The sequence below is a fragment of the Schistocerca gregaria genome, chromosome 3, assembly GCF_023897955.1.
Source record: "Schistocerca gregaria isolate iqSchGreg1 chromosome 3, iqSchGreg1.2, whole genome shotgun sequence".
Lineage (NCBI taxonomy): Eukaryota > Metazoa > Arthropoda > Insecta > Orthoptera > Acrididae > Schistocerca > Schistocerca gregaria.
In genome coordinates, this window is record NC_064922.1 from 306,211,948 (window position 1) to 306,230,697 (window position 18,750).

General features: G+C 36.8%; 1 protein-coding gene across 2 annotated transcripts in view; it reads left to right on the plus strand.

Annotated features, from left to right (window-relative positions):
* Positions 1 to 18,750, plus strand: part of LOC126355192 (glutathione hydrolase-like YwrD proenzyme) — a 141,510-nt gene that overhangs the window by 68,354 nt on the left and 54,406 nt on the right. For both annotated transcript variants that reach the window (XM_050005420.1, XM_050005419.1), the window contains exon 6: positions 16,809 to 17,049. In XM_050005420.1, the coding sequence (XP_049861377.1) occupies positions 16,809 to 17,049 (241 nt within the window). The remainder of the gene's footprint in view (positions 1 to 16,808; positions 17,050 to 18,750) is intronic.

Genomic DNA, 18,750 nt, shown 5'->3' on the forward strand with positions numbered 1-18,750 from the left:
TCATCATTGTGGGATCCATACCAGATCGGGTTGACGGAGGAGATAGAGAAGATCCAAAGAAGAGCGGTGCGTTTCGTCACAGGGTTATTTGGTAAGCATGATAGCATTATGGATATGTTTAGCAAACTCAAGTTGGGTGGCTTGCAGAATATAAATGTAGATGTAGAAAGAGTCGGTCACACTTGACTGTGAGGTTTGTCTGAAAGCTGTGGCATGTGTTTGGTGTTAGTCATGCTTGTACTTACACTTCCCACCCCTTCAAAAACTAATACAAACCTTGCCATCCACTTCACTTCTCACAAAAGGTATAAAATGTTCTATAAAAACAGAAAATTATACACTACGATAACATAGTTGTTTACTCATTCAGTTTATACCATACTTTTATACACACATAAAATCCTCTATTCATTTTATGTCATATTGACATCGCTTACTTTAAATAGTACCATCATATTATACATTTCACTAATACAACATTCTATATGTTTCATTTCATGTCTAGACATCACTGTTCATTCATGATTCTCTTACGTTTTCTACTTGACTGTCATATCCAGTCTCCTACATACTAAAATTATAGTATAGTTTATGATTTTGAGAATGGATTATAAAACAGTTTAAGATTTAAAGAGATTTCAGTGCAGGAAAACTATCTTGGAAGAAACACCAAAAACAACTCAGGATCCGATGGTCGTCACTCCACCCGTTAACTCAGAATGTTAATGTCCCTGGGTGACAGATGTGACTCTGCCTGGATCCCATGGACCTGACATTAACCTCATTTGATTACTTACAGATCAATACTTCTCGTTAAATTTTGTGTGAAAGCCTTCCCACAACAAAACAATTACCACTTTGTAGGTAACACAACATCAGGTAAAGTTATTTTATTTTCTACTCTGTCATGGACAAGTTTGAATTCATCACACAAGTTCTCAGTAACACTGCTATTACCATTAAGTTTGAAAAAAGTAACAATCAAAACATTTCCAGAGATTATCCTCATGGCAACTTTTCATTTGTTTATTTCTTCTACTTGTTCCTCCAGATTACTTATATTTACTAAGTCTGAAATGACTAGTTTCTCCTTAAAGTTCTTTTCCACATTGTCAACTCATGTATTAATGCCTGCAATTTGCGACTGGAATATAGGAATTAATTTGTCCTTCTTTCCAACATTTTCCTTTAAAGTGTGTAACCTTTGTTTTACAGAATCAAATGTAACATTACATATACTTTGAAATGATCCTAGTTTTCTGCTCAGTTCAGACTCTACACTATTACATTTATCTTCAATATCAAATTCTAGTTTCTTTGCCAAAACCTAAGATTGGTTACTCTGTGTCTAACTAAAATCAGTGAACAGCTGATTGACATGACTACTTAAAGAGCTAATGAATTCACCTTTCAAATCTATCTTAAGATTTTCCACTTTAGTGGTTAAAATACCAAATTCAGTCTTCAAATTTCCCATTCCTTCATGCAACTTGCTAAATTCCTTATTTTGTTCATCTACTTTTGCACTTAACAATCCTAAAGTCTTATTCTAAACATCTAATTTATTATTTACTTGAATATTCACTGTGTCTATTTCTTTACTTAAATTAGCACTCTGCGCATCCAGGTTTCACTTAAAGTTGCACTTCATGCTTCTAGTTTTTCACTTAAATTCGCTCTCAGTTCATCTCTCAAGTAAGCATTTTGAGCATTTAAATTTTTACTTAGAGTAGCAATTTGAGAATTTTAATCTGATTTACTAAGTCTAATTTTAGACTTAGTTCTTTGATTAAATTTGCTACTTCAGCCCAGTCTGGCATTTCCTTATTCACTGTCATAGCCATGGCTGGTTCTGCTAGTTGCTGTCCTTGGTGCATAACTTTATTGATTTTACACCTAGTAATCATATAAAAGAAAATTCACCACTGAGTACAGTAACTACACTACTATTATTCAACAGTTCCTTCAACTTTACCAAACAATTATTGCTTTTCACTCACCCACATCAAGTTCTAGCTGTGTTGGTGAGTGGATATGTAATCAGTGCTGGTAGACAGCACTGGCACTGGTAGCATCGAATGTTGGTTTCAGCGTCGTCACCGGCGAGTGGACGTGGAGTCAGCACTGGTGAGCAGCTGCTGGTGTAGTCGGCATCAGTGGCCGGTTACTGTCTCGGTGTCAGCATGATGTATGTGTATCAGAACTGCTTACTCTCCACCCCTAATCTTCTTAGTTGAAAAGTTGATGTCTTCTCTTCATTGTTTTTTCACTATTACTTTCCCCCGTCTTTTGCTACGTTGCACTCGCAACATCCTTCCATTGGTTTATTGGACTCATTAAAATTATTGGAAACAGTTCTTGTATCTTGTTAGGCCTGGTTGCTATGGTAACACCTAATATCTTCTTCCTATTTCTGTCTTGAAATTCCCATTTTCTTTGGGTCCTGTCACTTGGGTCACCACGTTCTAACATTTTTTGGATGACAAGAGACAGTGTGGTATTGGGTTGCAAGGCTCACACATCTCTCAAGTCAGTTAATGTGCACACTGTGTGTAGCTGATCCTCTTCTCTGGGTAATCAGCTATGTCAATCTCCCAAAAGCTTCTTTTCCGAAGACTATAGCTGGTTAAAGGAATTTATTAAACTACTTCTCTATTCTTGAAATAATTTGGGTACTCGTAGAATACTTTTTGGTTCAATCACTTTATATTTTCAGCTTCCACAGACAACAACTTCTGCAAGCTAACTTAGCCCTTAAACATTATACTCATTTACACGTATTCAAATATCACTGGTTTGATAACCAAATAATTTGTGAACATCGTACATGTGTCTTGCTTTGTTCACAGCCAAGACATGAAGTAAGTTAAAAGTCTCTAGTCTCAAGTGAGCCCAATATGTGAATGAACATAGAAATCTATATTCAGTTGCCCATTAGTCTTTTTACAATCAACACAGACACTAAAGAGCACAGAATACTACATAAACTTTCCTTGTTCTTCTCAACCCATACACAGTAACGCCATAGACCGTACAGCAGATACTTGTCTGCCGCCGTTTGGCCGCCGGATCCATCTTTTTCTTGTAACTGTTTTTTGACCTGCACATACAAATAGCAGATGCCCAGTCTTACAGAATATTCATTTCTCTCACTCACCTCTAAAATATTGGGTGTTTGAAATGGTGGAAGGCCTAGTGGTTCTAGAATTTACTCCGAAATTCTCTAAGCACTACAGTGTATATGACAAACGTAGATTTACATAAGACAAATATTATACTTTACAGTTTATTACATATTTTCAGTTACACTATAACAACTCCCATTTAGTTTAATTTTAAAAACATTCACTCATATTGTATATACATTTCTCTGTAAGATAAACTTTTAAATGATTTTTTTTTAAGTCTTTTCATCTCCTCAACTGATCTAGGTAGCTTGTTAAAAAACTCTTTTTCCTGCTTGACCTGAAGCACTCATTGTCAGTTTGAGATTTCACCATGTTGTGTAACAATTTTCCATTTATCTTGTTGAATGACCGCGTCTGTCTTTATTAAGAAGGTGATTATTACTTCTTGTCACTGTCATAATATCTTGACACATATACAGTGAGTACAATGTTGTAATATTACGCTGTATAAAAGCTTGTCTGCATGACTATCTAGTTAGTATTTTTCTTATTCAACTCACTGATCTTTTCTGACCTACAAATATTACTTTTTTTGTAGCCAGTTTGTGCATTTCAGTACATATGAACTTTGTACTGTGTGCTTCTTTAATTGCTCCTCTATTTATTTTATTACTCATGTCATACTTTTCAGCCTATTTTGGTTTGAAGCGCTACATTGTTTTGGACAGATTTATAAAAATACTGATTTGTAGTAGATTCTAATTTGCATTTTTAATCTTCAGGACTGCCTTATTTTCAAGCTCTGCCTTTGGCTGCACTGCAGAGATAATTGTTCTGTCATCATCATACAATGTTAAGTTTCTGATTTATATTGTCTAGGGAATTACTTATGTAATAATAACTGTATTGGTGCAAATACAGAGTCTTGTGAAACACCACATGTGACAATTTGTAGCTCAGATTTGTAATTTATCATATTTGCCCCACAGGTATGTCTTACTTATGTCCACTGTTTCCTTTTCATGATGTACAGGTCTATTATCTCACTTCATTTTCCTTGAATCCCACACTGATGCTATTTCTCCATTAGTATGGAGTGAATTGTGTAGTTAAAGCTTTAGATAAATCCATGAAGATCTCATACTGATGCAGTTTTTCCATTACCTGTGAATTGTATTGTATTGTATTATATTGATCCAGGCAATCATAGTATTGTACAGTTGTACATATGATATTGGATGGGTCAAGAGAGCATGTTTACAAGTAATTTTTACAAATTGATTTTTACATTATTTTGTAGTGAGGAAATTATCTATCTTAAAGAAAACAGTAAATACAAATCATATGATATTGGACAGGTCAAGAGAACATATTGGCAAGTAATTTTTAATAAATTGATTTTACATTATTTTGTAATGAGGAAATTATCTATCTTTTAACAAAACAGTAAATACAAATGTAGTATAGTAAAATACAAACAGCCAATACAAATGTAATAGTAAAATAATCCACTATATTTCATGGACATGCACAGTATATAATAATCTAGTATATTTCACAGACATTCACAGTATATAATTTTCAGACCTAATTGAACATTTATTATAAAATTGTTTACAATTTTAACTTCTTTCAAAAAAATGTTCACCTGCATAAAAGCATTGGTCCAAGAGAAATTTTTTTTAAAACTATGTGTGAAGGCTCTTTGGTTCTTTGCTGCTTTTATTTCATTTGGTAAATTATTATACATTTGTATCCCAACATTAAAAACACTTTTTTGGTAGCAGGTAGTTCTGGACTGAATCATATGTAGGTCAAATTGCTGCCTTGTTTCATAGTTATTCATATCTCCATTGAATTTTAATGTGCAGTCATTGTTTAACAGGTATGACTTGACAAATGAGACGATATTATAAATGTAAGCGGAGGGCAGTGTCATAATGCGATCTGTTTTGAAATGTTGTCTTCATGATTTGTTATGTCTTAGGTTACATGTTATGTGTATTGCCCTTTTTTGCTTTTTGAAAATATATCCATCCCCAGGTGAGTTCCCCCAAAATATGATTCCATACTGTAATGAAGAGTGGAAGTAAGCATAATATATATGTACGAGAACAGATTTTGTGACTGATTTTTTGAGTATCCTTAAAATGTAACACACAGTTGATAGCTTTTTTGAGATATAATTTGTGTGTCTCTCCCACTTAAGATTTTCTTCAAGCCATATGCCAAGAAACTTGACAGAGTTCACAGAGTAAGCTCTTGGTTATTTAGAATCAAATTGGGCATTTCTTGTTTTTGGAATGAGAGTCTGATGTTGATGTACATTGTTTTCTGTATATTTATAATCAGTTTGTTCTCATTGAACCATTTGCTGAGTGACAGCATAAGCGGTTTAATTTTTTGGTTGTGGTCCTGTGTATCAGTACCTGTTATTAGTATACTCGTGTCATCGCCAAATAGTGTGGTAGGTCCTGTAGCAAGCTTCGAGCTTATGTCATCAACATATAGCAGAAACGGTATGGATCCCAGGATTGAGCCTTGTGGCACACCATATCTAATAGGCATTTTGTCGGGGGAGTGGACAGTACATTGATGAGTGGTTGTATTCTTTTCTTCAAAATTAATTTCAACTTTTTGTAATCTGTTTGCCAGATAAGATTCCAACCATTTGTTTGCAATTTCTCTTATACCTTTATTTTCTAGCTTCTTAAGGAGTATGGTATGGTCAATTACATCAAAGGCTTTGCATAAATCTAAAAAAAATACCATAGAGATTTCCTTATTATCCAGTGCTTTTAAGGTTTTGTTGAGATACTCATAAATAGCTGTGGTAGTCATCCTTTGTTTTCTAAAACCATGCTGGTGTTTTGTTAATAAGGATAGTTTATTAGTAAAGTCTTCCAATCTGGTGTAAAATAATATTTCAAATATTTTTGAGAAAGCTGACTTCTGCTATGGGCCTGTAATTGGCTACATCATTTTAGGACCCTTTTTGTGAAGTGGGGTAATTTTAGAAGTCTTTAATAGGTCAGGGAAAACTCCATTTGTAAAGGATGCATTTATTATGTGGGTTTTATGTTCTACAATGGATTCTGCACATTTCTTTACAATTAAATCAGGAATGTTGTCACTGCCACTGGAGTACTTATTCTTTAGTCCCTTTATAGCTGTAAGTACTTCAGTATTGGAGACTTTGTGAAGAAAATTGATGCCTGTACTGGTATGGTTTGCATTAGTGTTTGGTGTTGAGTATTTGGTCTGTGGCAGTTTTTCTTGATCAGTTTTTCTGCCATTTTGGTAAAATAGTCATTGAAACCATTTACTATTTTGTGGGGATCTGATGTGACTTCATCATTTAGGTTTAGTTTTAATGTTTTGTTTACAACATGCTGCTTACTGTTTGTTTCATTTTTTACAACAAGCCTTTCAATTTATTGTTAGATTCCTTTATAAATTTATCATTGTCTAATTTTTTGCTTGTTGGATTACTTCTCTGTAGATTGCAAAATAGGTCTTACAATATGACCTAAACTGATCATCGACTTCACGATGTTTCATGTGATTTTTTAAGTCATGCGTTTTTTGGCAAGAGATCCTTATCCCTTTTGTTACCAATGAGTTTGTGTGTTTGCTTCCAATTTTCCTGGATTTCAGTGGAAATACAGTATTGAAGTGGTGGAGAAATGTTTCATGAAAGGAATTAAATATGTAGTTTACATCATTTTCTTTATAGATGTCTGCCCAGTTTTCAGCCCATAACAGATATTTAAAAAGCCTTATATTATCATCATTAAATTGCCTTTGCATTTTAGTTTTTGTGGGATATTGTCTTATATAATATAAATTCGCCATCAGTATTTGGGCTTCATGATCACTGTAACCTGTGCTGATGGCTTCGATTGAGTGGTGTAGTTTGCCTGTGTTTATGAAAATCTGATCTAGACCTGTTTTTTAATTTTTTGTGATCCTGGTTGGTGTGTTTACAGTTGGGGATAGGTTGAATGAATCTGTAATATTCAACAATTCATCTTTGTTCTTTCCAGGTGTGGGGAAGTCAATATTAAAATCTCCACTTATTAATAGATTTTTGTTTAGTGAATGAATTTTTGTGAGTAGTGCTTCGAGGGAGTGATTGAAAGTTTGGATGTTCCCATCAGGAGCTCTATATACATTCAGTATCAATAGGTTATAGTCTGTTAAGATAATTAAGGAGAATTCAAAGTCTGTTTCTATTTGCATATTATTGTACTTTGTGAGGCTTTTGTACCTTAATTTTTTTTTTTTTTTTTTTGACATAGATTGCTGTACCACCTCCCTTACTTATGTTCCAACAAGAATAATTAGCTAGAGTAAATTTGCCAAGTCACATTTTTTTTTTTTTTTTTTTTTTTTTAATTTTGTCTTCTGTTAACATATGTTCAGTAATACAGAGAACATCTAAGTGTGACTTTGTTTTTTGGAAGAGATCTATTTCTAGTAACTTATTAAACACTGACTGCACATTATGGTATAATATTTTAAAGGATAATAGTGACTGTTTTCCAATGGAATGATTTTTGACACCACTCACCAGTTTTTCTTGTAGTTTTGGTTCATGAGGATTTTACTGTGCATCTGTTTTTCTTTGGTTTGCTGCTAGCAGGGAGCTACTGGTATTTTTCCCCATAAAAAATCCTGGCTGTAGGCTGGAGTTCTGCATTTTTGTGTTGAAGATCTTGTCACTGTTTCCAGTGCTACTTATTTGTAGTGTGGCTGTACATTTTTTGCTGTTTCCACTTGGATGTCATGGGCTGACTGATTTGTGGCACTTGACGAGATTTTTGCACAGGATGTTGGTGGTGAGTTGGTGCTAACTGTGGATACCTTCTTCTAGTCTAACACTGTTTCTGATGTTTTCCTTGATGATCCTGATTGCATATTCACTTTCTTTGTTGTTACTGATGGCTATTCAGCTCCTGGTGTTGTTGTTGGTTCAGCTGCAGTATTGCCCATTCTTCTGAGATTGTCCACCAAATTAGTTTCATTGGACCACAAATATGATTGATGTCCTGGTGTAACATGTTTTATGGCACTTCTTGTTACCAGTGGACTTTTGATGGCATTCAGCAGATTAACACACAGTTTCTTTTTCCCATTTTTATGTAAATGAAGCCTATGCCTAGTGAAGTCTTTCTGTTGAAGGAAGCTATTTTTACATCTAAAACTCTGATGTGTTCACTGTAAGATGCCTTCTGCCTCAAGTAACTGTTCATTTAGTAGATTTTGCAGTTTTCATTTGGCATTTCATATCTATATGGTATTGTGCATAGAATTAGTTGTGTGCCTAGTTATTGCAATGGTTTCATCTAGTGGTCATAAAACCGTGTTTTGATCCATTAATATTGTTTGCACCAGCTAAGACGACAACATAATCATTTTGCCCTAGACTAGACATTTTGTTTTGTATATTGCATGTTGTTTCTTTGAATACTGATACATTCCAGTCTCAGCTAGATAACCGCTGTACTTTGTTCCACAAGCAACAATATGTTTTCAAGATTTACTTTCACGAAGCATCACTGGGCATGTTCTAATACCACTTTTTAGTATTTTATCACACAATATGCACTTTGTAGATGCGAAATACTCATAGTTTAATGAGCGATTTATTACTACATCAACACACACTGCCATCTTAAACCACTTGTTGATATAATGTTCATGTATGAAAATGATTCATGGAGTCAAATGCATTAGATGTGTCCAAGAAAATCTAAGTAATTCTTCCCATGTTCCACAAGGAAATGGAATGGGAAGAAATCCTAATATGTGATTCAGTCAGTCTCTCTGCCTTTGTTGCTTTGTTCTAATAAATGTTCGACGCACACCATGTATAATAAATTCAATGTGACCCAATGTTAGTACCCCGTCATGTAGTGTTCACTGTATACTGAAATTATGTCTTGCTTAACCCTTCCAGATTTCATGTGGTAATGCTCTTAGGTGATTTTTAGTGATTTTAGATGCAAGATTTATACAAATATGTGCACCAATTTTCAAAACATACTTCTTACACTTGGCTTCATTTTATGGACTATAATAACTAATTATGAAAAATACTCTATTGTTAAAAATAGTGAAATGGTCATTCAGTGATTACCATGCAAAATGATAACAACAATATTCAGTATTATGAAAAGCTGCTACTCACCATATAGCAGAGATGCTGTCACTGGCACACACACACACACACACACACACACACACACACACACACACACACACATGGAAGTGTAACTCAGTGCACATAAAACAAACATGACCAATCTGAAAGCCCACCTATCCATTTTTGGGTTTATCTTCAGAGAAAGTCAATGTCAAAAATATACCATATTGAGCAGTGACAGGAGAAAACACACACAAAGATATGCAAATATGCAAGTTTTCAGAGTTGGCAGTTCTTTCTTCTGGTGGGAACACTGAAGAGAAATGAAGAGGTATGAAGGAAACAGACTGGCAAGGTTTAGGAGATGAGGACAGTTACAGAAAAGCCATTCAGAACCCCAGGTCATGAGAGACTGGATGAGATGAGAAGGAAAGATTGATTGTTGGTCTGGATGAGATTTGAAAATCTGAAAACCTAAAAGTAGAACAAAGGGCAATAAGCACAGTTCAGATTACTGGAAAAAACTGTGCAAGAATCAATAAGAGCAGAACTCTAGGTGCATTATACATGATAGGCAGGTGAGAGGATGGGCGAAAAAAGACTGGTTAGAAAAAATGCAGAAATTGACATAAATGTAGGCAAGGTAGGTGCCATGAGTCAATGCATATTGTAATGTTCATTCCAACCAGCGAAGTTCTAAGAATCTGGTTTCAGGAGAGAAAATCCAGATGGCATGTGTGGTGAAACAGGCAACACAGTCGTGGCTGTCATGTTATAGAGTGTGCTCTGCAACAGGATATTGTGTATTTACCACTATATAACATCTGTCTAAGCCCATTCATACTAACTGATAACCTCATGGTATTCATACCACCATAGAATGTAGAAAAGTATTTGCATAACAGCTGGTACACAACAAGCATTGTTTAACAGGTGGTTCTCCCTTTACTAGAACATGCTTTGCCAGATACAGGGCTGGTATAGGTGATGGTAGGATGGCAGCACTTCAGAAAGGTCTTACAGTGAGAATGGCCATAGGAGTAGGAACCATAGGGTAGGGACATAGTTGCAGAAGGAGCATATGATCTGACAAGGACATTGCACAGATTGAAAGGAGCTATAAAAGGCTATTCTATGTGTGGTGGTGGGCAAAATGTCCGTTAGAATGGGCCTCATTTCAGGGCATGATTTTAGGAAGTCATAGTCTTGTTGAAGTAGCTGATTAATACTTGCAAAATACAGATAATACTAGGTGACAAGAGCTGTACTCCTAGGATTTTTTGGAGGGATCAGAAAAACCAGGAGTGGAAATATGTTTTTGAATTATTCTGGTGGGATAGTTACATTTGCCTTGAATGTCAAGGTTGTATGGAGCAGGGAAGGAAGGGGAGCATTGGACATGAAAAGGATGGCTGACATTTGTTGAAGATGCAGTCAACATAAAAAAGTGACATGAGATGCATATAAGGAGCATGTGAAATTTAATTAGGAGATTCCAAAAATTTCAACAGGTCAGCTTCAGCATGAGTACATATAGCAAAATATCATCAGTATATCTAATCCAAACCAAGGGCTAAAGGCTTATGAATCCTGGGAAAGCTACAACCAAGCTACCCATGAAAAGGTTAACACATAGGAAGGAGCCATCCTGTTCGAGAGACCAGACCTATGGTCTAATGTACATCTGACCACAAAGATAAATTAATTGTGCATAAGTATAAAATTCATTATGTGAACAGGAAGGCTGTCATAAGTGTGAAATAAGCTAAGCATTGGTTCAGGTAATGTTCACCTGCAGACAGAGCTTGTACCTGGAGATGTCAGTATAGAAGGAGATAGCATCAACTGTGACAAGCAAGGCGTGTGTTGGAAGGGGGTCAGGCACATATTTCAGATGACTTAGGAAATGGTTAGTGTCTTTAATATAGGGGGAAGAGTGATTTTGTAATAAGTTGCAGGTGTTGATCAGTGCGTGTTTTTTTAAGTCAGGAAGCTGTGTGACAGCCAGGGTAATTGGGTTTGTAGATCTTAGAAACATGTTAAAAGGAAGGAATACACAGTTTGGGAGGGGTAAGATGTTCTGTGACTTGATGTGTTAGTCCTTGTGAGGGGCTTGAGTTTTAAAGGAGGGACTGTAGGTCAACATGTCCCACAGGAGTGGGATCTTGTGGAAAATGCTGTATGTAGAAGTGTTGGAAAGCTGTCATAGACCCTCAGTTACCACAGTGGTAGATCCCTTATCCACTGCGAGAATGGTGATGGAGTCATAAGATTTTAGTAAATGAAGTGCCTGTGATTCTGCAGAGGACATGTTAAGGTCATGTTGTAGGCAACTGAGAAATAGTGGTGAACCAATGCTGGATGCTAGGACTTCTTGGAAAGTTTGTAAGGGGTAGGGTGGTGGATCAAGTTGGGATCTTGTTTCAACTGTTCAAGAAAGAATTCAGTGTCAGATTTGCTGTTGAAAATGTTTTGTGATTGACTGCAAAGTGATACTTCCAGTTGACATTACATGTCAAGGAAAATAGGTTCTTAACCAAATAAATATGATTGAAGGCAGGTTTAGGTTTGAAAGTATAATATAGATAATTCAGGAGGGGAGAAGGCCTTAAATGTGAGGTTGAGAATACTGTACCTTCTCTGTACTTTCTGGCTAGTCTTTACAATACTGTCAATGTTCTGGGAAGTAGTTGTGAAGGTTGGGTGATATTAAGAAAGTTGGCCAAGCTTGGTTTGCAGAAGAGGAGTGGTGGTTGATGGAGTGGCTGCTTTGGGAGCTGGAGTGTGACAAGGATGGAAAGACCACTGTTAAAGAGAATGTAGGATGGTTTTTGGAGGTGAAGTCTAGCTGTTGTTGTGGTTTGTAGATGTCCTGGATGACTTCCAAACTTAGACCTTTGTGGGAAGCTCAAAGGGACAAGCATGTTTCAAGAAAGAGAATTTGGGACCTAAATTTAGGTAGTACAAAAACATGTTTTCAAAAGGACCAAATATAATATATGATTAGATTCATTATGTGCTAAGAAGAGGGTTTACTGTATCATAGATAGTGAGAGAGGTGAAAAAGAAGCAGAGAGAGAAAAATGAGAGGGAAAAAAGACAAGGAAGGCAGAAGATTGGAAAAATGTAGGGAAAAAATGAAAATTGTGAGAACAGACAAAAACTAGGAAAGGTAATGACTGGTTGACAGGGGAGCAGAATTTCTCTCAAGAAAACTGAAAAATATGATGAGAAAGTTTTAAAAAAATTGTGATTGGCAAAGTTCATGAAAATGACAAAAGCTTAAAAACAGGGCAAACAGAGACAGGAAGTCTTCGAATAAAAATTAATCTGTTAGATTTGAGAAGTAAAATATGCAGGAAATGGCAGTAACAATCATCCAGGATAGTTTGAAACACATAAAAATGTGAAAGAATTGCAAGTAACACTGTAAAACTTAATCTCAAAGCATTTCCAACTGCAAACTTGACATTGAACCCTGCCTTGTACAGTTTCAACCAAGAGTCCAACTTGATCCAACACTAGTACCTCATCACCTCTTACAAGCTTTCAAAGAATTCCTAACATCCAGCATTGCTTCACTCACTTTCTCACCCTGACATGTCCTCTGCAGATTTACAGGTGCTTCATTACCTAAAAAAATTATGACTCTATCACCAGACACCTGGCAGACAAGGGATCTACCACTGTGGTACTTGACAACAGGAATATGTAAGAAATGGTCTACACCAGCTTTCTGAAACTTCTACATATAGCATCTCCCACTGACATCCCATAGCTGTGGTACAAACTGACATGTCATCTCTCCTTGAAACCTAAGATCCTTCACAAGGTCTGTCAGATCAATTGCAGAATTCCCTACACCATTCCAAATCACACACATCCACCTTTTACCTTCTTCCTAATATCCAGCCTTGCCACCTTATAGTTGCTGGCTTCAAAGCACTCACTGAACATATATCTGCCATGGTATATTAACATGTGTAACCTACAGTACAAGTACTCATACATTAAAGACATGACAATTTCCTGAATCATCTCAAATCTGTGCTCATCCCACTTGCAGCATGTATTCCCCATGTACAAGGATGCTACTGAACATTACCTCGGCCAGTACTCATTTGAGTCCAAACCTATGACATCCTTCCTGCTCACCTTAATGACCTTGACACTTACGAACAACTAATTTATCTTTGAGGGCAGACATACATCATATCAGGGCTACTGCCTTGGGAACACGATGGCTCCTCTGTATGTCAACCTTCTCATGAGTGCCTAGGAGTGAGCTTTCCTTTAGATGATGGTTTACTTTAGATACAATGATGACATCTTGCCATATGGAATCTGCAGTATCTGCACTAGCAGAATAGAAATGTGGGAAACACAAGTCCAAAAAGAATTTATTGGACTCACTAAAATGAAACAATAATATGATCTCCAAAAGAACAACAGATTGGATCCCAACTGCAGATTGTCACAAATATAAAATAAAAAATAATAATAGAAAAGACCCAACTCTTCATGGGGAGAGATCAAAATAAAATGATTCTACACTATCAAGATGTTCATCAAATATATCAAGTCCATCTGTAAGAGATCGGCCAGCTAGAAGAGGCATCTGGCTGTGGCTGCCAGGTGGAGCTCTGTACACTTCCAAGCAGTGTGTCGAACTGCCCTTTGCTGGCAGTGCCCCACTGTATAAAGCCCATTTGGCAGAAGTATCTGCTGGAACTATTTGTGATCACATGCCTGGTGCATCAAAGTAGCTTTTGGGTTAGCTGCAACCTCTGGTAAAGTGTTCTGCAGGCTTCATGAATGGATTGTGGCCCTGGTGGCCATTGGTGGAGATCTGCTGTTGTGTTGTGTTGTGGCCGCCAGTAAATATTTTTCTTGACAACACAGACAATGAGAGTTTTCCTGGTGAGTATATGCCCTGTGATACATGCATTCCATGTTGGTTGGACATGAAGTGGGATGCCGATGCAGTAGGCACTATGATGTATGAAGTGGGTGGCCACAGCAGGCTCGTAGTGAGACTGATCTGTAAAAAATTTTTAAATTTCTGTACAAATACTCTCAATTAAATTATGCATGGTTCTTATTTGAATCTCATGCCACTTCTATTGATACTGACCTAATTCTCATACAGGGTCATCTACACACTTCTGTTCATATTAAACTTACAAACAAAAAACAATATTTGCATTTTTGACAGCTGTCATTCTTTTCATGTCATGTGCCCCACCCCTCCTGCCCATGCAGCCTTGCCATTCAAGGCAAACAAATTTGTTCAGATGCAGACTCTTTTTAGACTCTCTATAGCAGTAAATCACCATTCTCACCTCAGCCTTCATTGTATGTAACTACCCCGGATTTCCTGGGCCATCACATATTCCTGGTTTTGTTGATCCCTGTGCCCATTTTCCTATCCTATGGCTCCTACCCCTGTGACTGTCCCCCTGAAACACTTGCCAGATGCACCCTCCTACCACCACATATACCAGTGCTGTAGCTGACAAAGTATATACTATCAAAAGAAGAACCACTTATGGAATGACACATGTTATGTACCAACTGTTATGTAAGCACTCTTTAGCCTTCTACATTGGTATGAATGCCACCAAGATATCATTTAGGGTGAATGGGTATAGGCAGAGGGTGTATAGTGGTAATACACAATATCTTGTTGCACAGTATGTTCTACAACATGATAGTTGTGATCTCAGTGCCTGTTTCCCTATACATGTCATCTGGATTATCTTTCCTGACACCAGGTTCTCAGAATTCCATGGGTGGGAATGAGCATTACAATATGCATTTGGTTTTTGCCAGTCACCTGGCCTAAATTTATACCATCTGTGGTCTCAGAATTTCTTTTGGTAACTACTCCTTTCTTTGCTCCCTTGCACAGTGTTTTTGCATCATCTGTGTCTTGCTCATTACTCTATCTACCATCTTTAAGTTCTCAGGTTTTTCAGATCTCATCTACTGCTGCCACCAACAACAGTCTTTTCTTTTCATCGCATACGGTCTTTCCTGATTTGGATTTCTGAGTGACTTTTTCATAACTTCTTCACTCTCTAAAGTTTGCCAGCCCTTATCCTTCATCCTTCTTCATTTCCCTTTAACTCTTCTGGCGGAAGAAGGTAGCACTGGCTCAAAAATCTTGTGCATTTCATATCTTTGATGTGTGTTTTCTCCTGTGATCACTTGGTGAGTAAATTTGTTATCTATTATTTTACTTTATATTTTTAAAAACAAAGAAGATGTGACTTACCAAATGAAAGCACTGGCAGGTCAATAGACACACAAACAAACACAAACAGACACACAAATTTCAAGCTTTCGCAACCAATGGTTGCTTCATCAGGAAAGAGGGAAGGAGAGGGAAAGACGAAAGGATGTGGGTTTTAAGGGAGAGGGTAAGGAGTCATTCCAATCCCAGGAGCAGAAAGACTTATCTTAGGGGGAAAAAAGGACAGGTATACACTCGCACACATACACACACATATCCATCTGCACATACACAGACACAAGCAGACATTTGTAAAGGCAAAGAGTTTGGGCAGAGATCTTGTGTCTGTGTATGTGAGGATGGATATTTGTGAGTGTGTGAGTGTATACCTGTCCTTTTTTCCCCCTAAGGTAAGTCTTTCTGCTCCTGGGATTGGAATGACTCCTTACCCTCTCCCGTAAAACCCACATCCTTTCGTCTTTACCTCTCCTTCCCTCTTTCCTGATGAAGTAACCGTTGGTTGTGAAAGCTTGAATTTTGTGAGTTTGTTTGTGTGTCTATCGACCTGCCAGTGCTTTCATTTGGTAAATCACATCTTCTTTGTTTTTAGATATATTTTTCCCAAGTGGAATGTTTCCCTCTATTATATTCATATCATTATTTTATATTTTAACACATTGATTGTTATCATTCATATATTTTCCTTCCAGCATAACAAGAAAATGAGTACATTTAAATTACTGAGTGAGGTGGCACAGTGGTTAGCACACTGGAGTCGCATTTGTGAGGACAATAGTTCAAGCCTGCATCCGGCCAACCAGATTTAGGTTTTCCGTGATTTCCAAAATCACTTCAGGCAAGTGCCAGGATGGTTCCTTTGCCAGGGCATGGCTAACATCCTTCCATAATCAGATGGGACCAATGACCTTGCTGTTTGGTCCCCTCCCCCAAATCAACCAGCCAACCAAGCAACCAACAGTTAAATTTTTCTCACTGCTCTTCCCATAAACTGTAATTTATATTTACAAGCATTCTTTACTCAATTCTTTCATCCATCCCTTTCTACAGCTTGTAAAAGTATTTCCATTCAAACTCAAGTTCACATGACCACGCATTTTCTGGATTATCCATGTATTCTAACAGTATGTGTAGATTTTTTTATGGAGCAATTTAAAAATAGTAAACTGATGCTAAAGGAGAGAAAATAAATTAAAATAAAAAACTAAAAATCTTTGATGGGTCATAGACAATTCCTGCTGATAGATGCTTTTAAATAATTCATTTATTTTGTTCACAGGTTCTTGCACAGGAAGGAAAGACAAGCTTTTATACAGGTCGTATAGGACAAGCTATAGTTGCAGAAGTTCAAAGACTTGGAGGTTACTTAGCACTGGATGATCTCAAAGATCACACAAGTACTGAAGTGCAGCCCATTTCTGTAGATTACAAGGATTACACTGTTTGGGAAATACCACCTAATGGGCTTGGTATCACAACATTAATGGCACTGAATATTTTAGAAGGTTACGATATTCAAGGTAATAAAATAGTAAAACTGAGTTGTGTGCTATAGTGACAGTTAATTGTTACAAACTAACTTTATTTTTTCAGTCCTATTGTTAACACTAACTATAATTGATGATATTTCTGGAAATCTTAAAGAAGATTTTTGAAACTCCCTGGCAAATTAAAACTGTGTGCTGGACTGTAACTGTAACCTGGACTCTTTATCTTTTGAAGGCAAATGCTCTAGTACAGTTGCTCAGTGGAAATGGCTGCAGGCAGGATTCAAATACAGTGTGGGCTTGTAAATAACATACTGATATTCTGAAATTGTATGGTTATAATTTCTTATGAGAATTACATGGTGAGGTTAACAGAGGGGGGTGGGGCAGGGGGGGGGGGGGGGGGAGAAAAGATAGCTCTAGTGGCCCCAAAACCATCTTGTTGGAGGAAATGAACAGTAGGTGGTTCGATCCATTGGAGACTGAGAGCAATGGTTTCATAGCAACAGTTCTCAAAACTTCACAAACTTTGAACATAACTTTGCCATACCATACAATGGTATGTTACAATGTAGAAAAATAATGCAAACATATGACAGAAATATTCAAAGTAAAAGCAGATTATAAAATATAGATAATGGTGTAAAAGAATGACATGAGGCTTAAAATGGCTTATCAGTTAGTTTTGGGAGAACTGGGTGGGGGGGAAGGCAAATAAAAGGCACCAGCTGTTTGGCTGGTGTTGTCTGACAAAATCCAGATGTCCATAATGTACAGGCTATTGCACATAGTAAGCAGCCCAGTGGAGGAGGAGAAGTTCTCTCCAGAGCAATGGTACTATCAAACTATTCTTCAGTTTTAATGACCACCTAGCAAGTCTGCTACTGGTATCTTTTAAATGTAATAGCCGTCGTAAGGCAGCATGCACAGTAATAACCATAGGTTGTTGTACATATAACTAGTACTGACAGTAATGAGTGCCAAAAACAAGCACCAGAAGTTCCTTCTATGTGGTGCTACAGTTTTGTGCAGTTTGATACAGTTGACACACTGCATAACCAACTGATTTTTCTTCATCATTTGTATGCACAGGGCAGGGGCATGCACAGGAACTCTGTGTAAAGTCTGACCATGCAATGGAAAGATATGTACACAGTAGAATAGTTTGTAATGGGAGGAAATCTCCATGGTATACATTCACTGTAAAGAAACTGAGATTACTGCATAATAGATGTAAACCACAGTGTAGACCTATAAACAGACAAATGCTGAGTAAAACACATTTGGGGGTTAAGAGAGCACTGCACGATGCCTTCAGTGACTACTGCAGCAGAATATTGTCAAGTTATCTTTCACTGAAACCAAAGTAATTCTAGTGATATGTAAAGTCTGTTAGTGGCACCAAAGTTAGTGTCCAGTCTTTAGTTAATGGGAAAGGAACTGAAACTGAGGGTAGTAAATCAAAAGCTGAAATGCTTAACTCTGTTTTCAAATGTTCATTTACAAAGGGAAACCCAGGATAACTGCCCCAATTTAATTCTCATACCACTGAAAAGATGAATGAAATAAGAACAGTGGAGCATCCAGAATCTTACTCATAGCGGAAAACATTCATTAAGTGAAACAGTTTAGCCCGTATAAATTAATGTAAAATATGATAATGGATTCTGTGCAGAAAAAGTATTAAAAGTTTTATCTTATTCGTGCCATTTATTGAAAGAAATTTATACATGC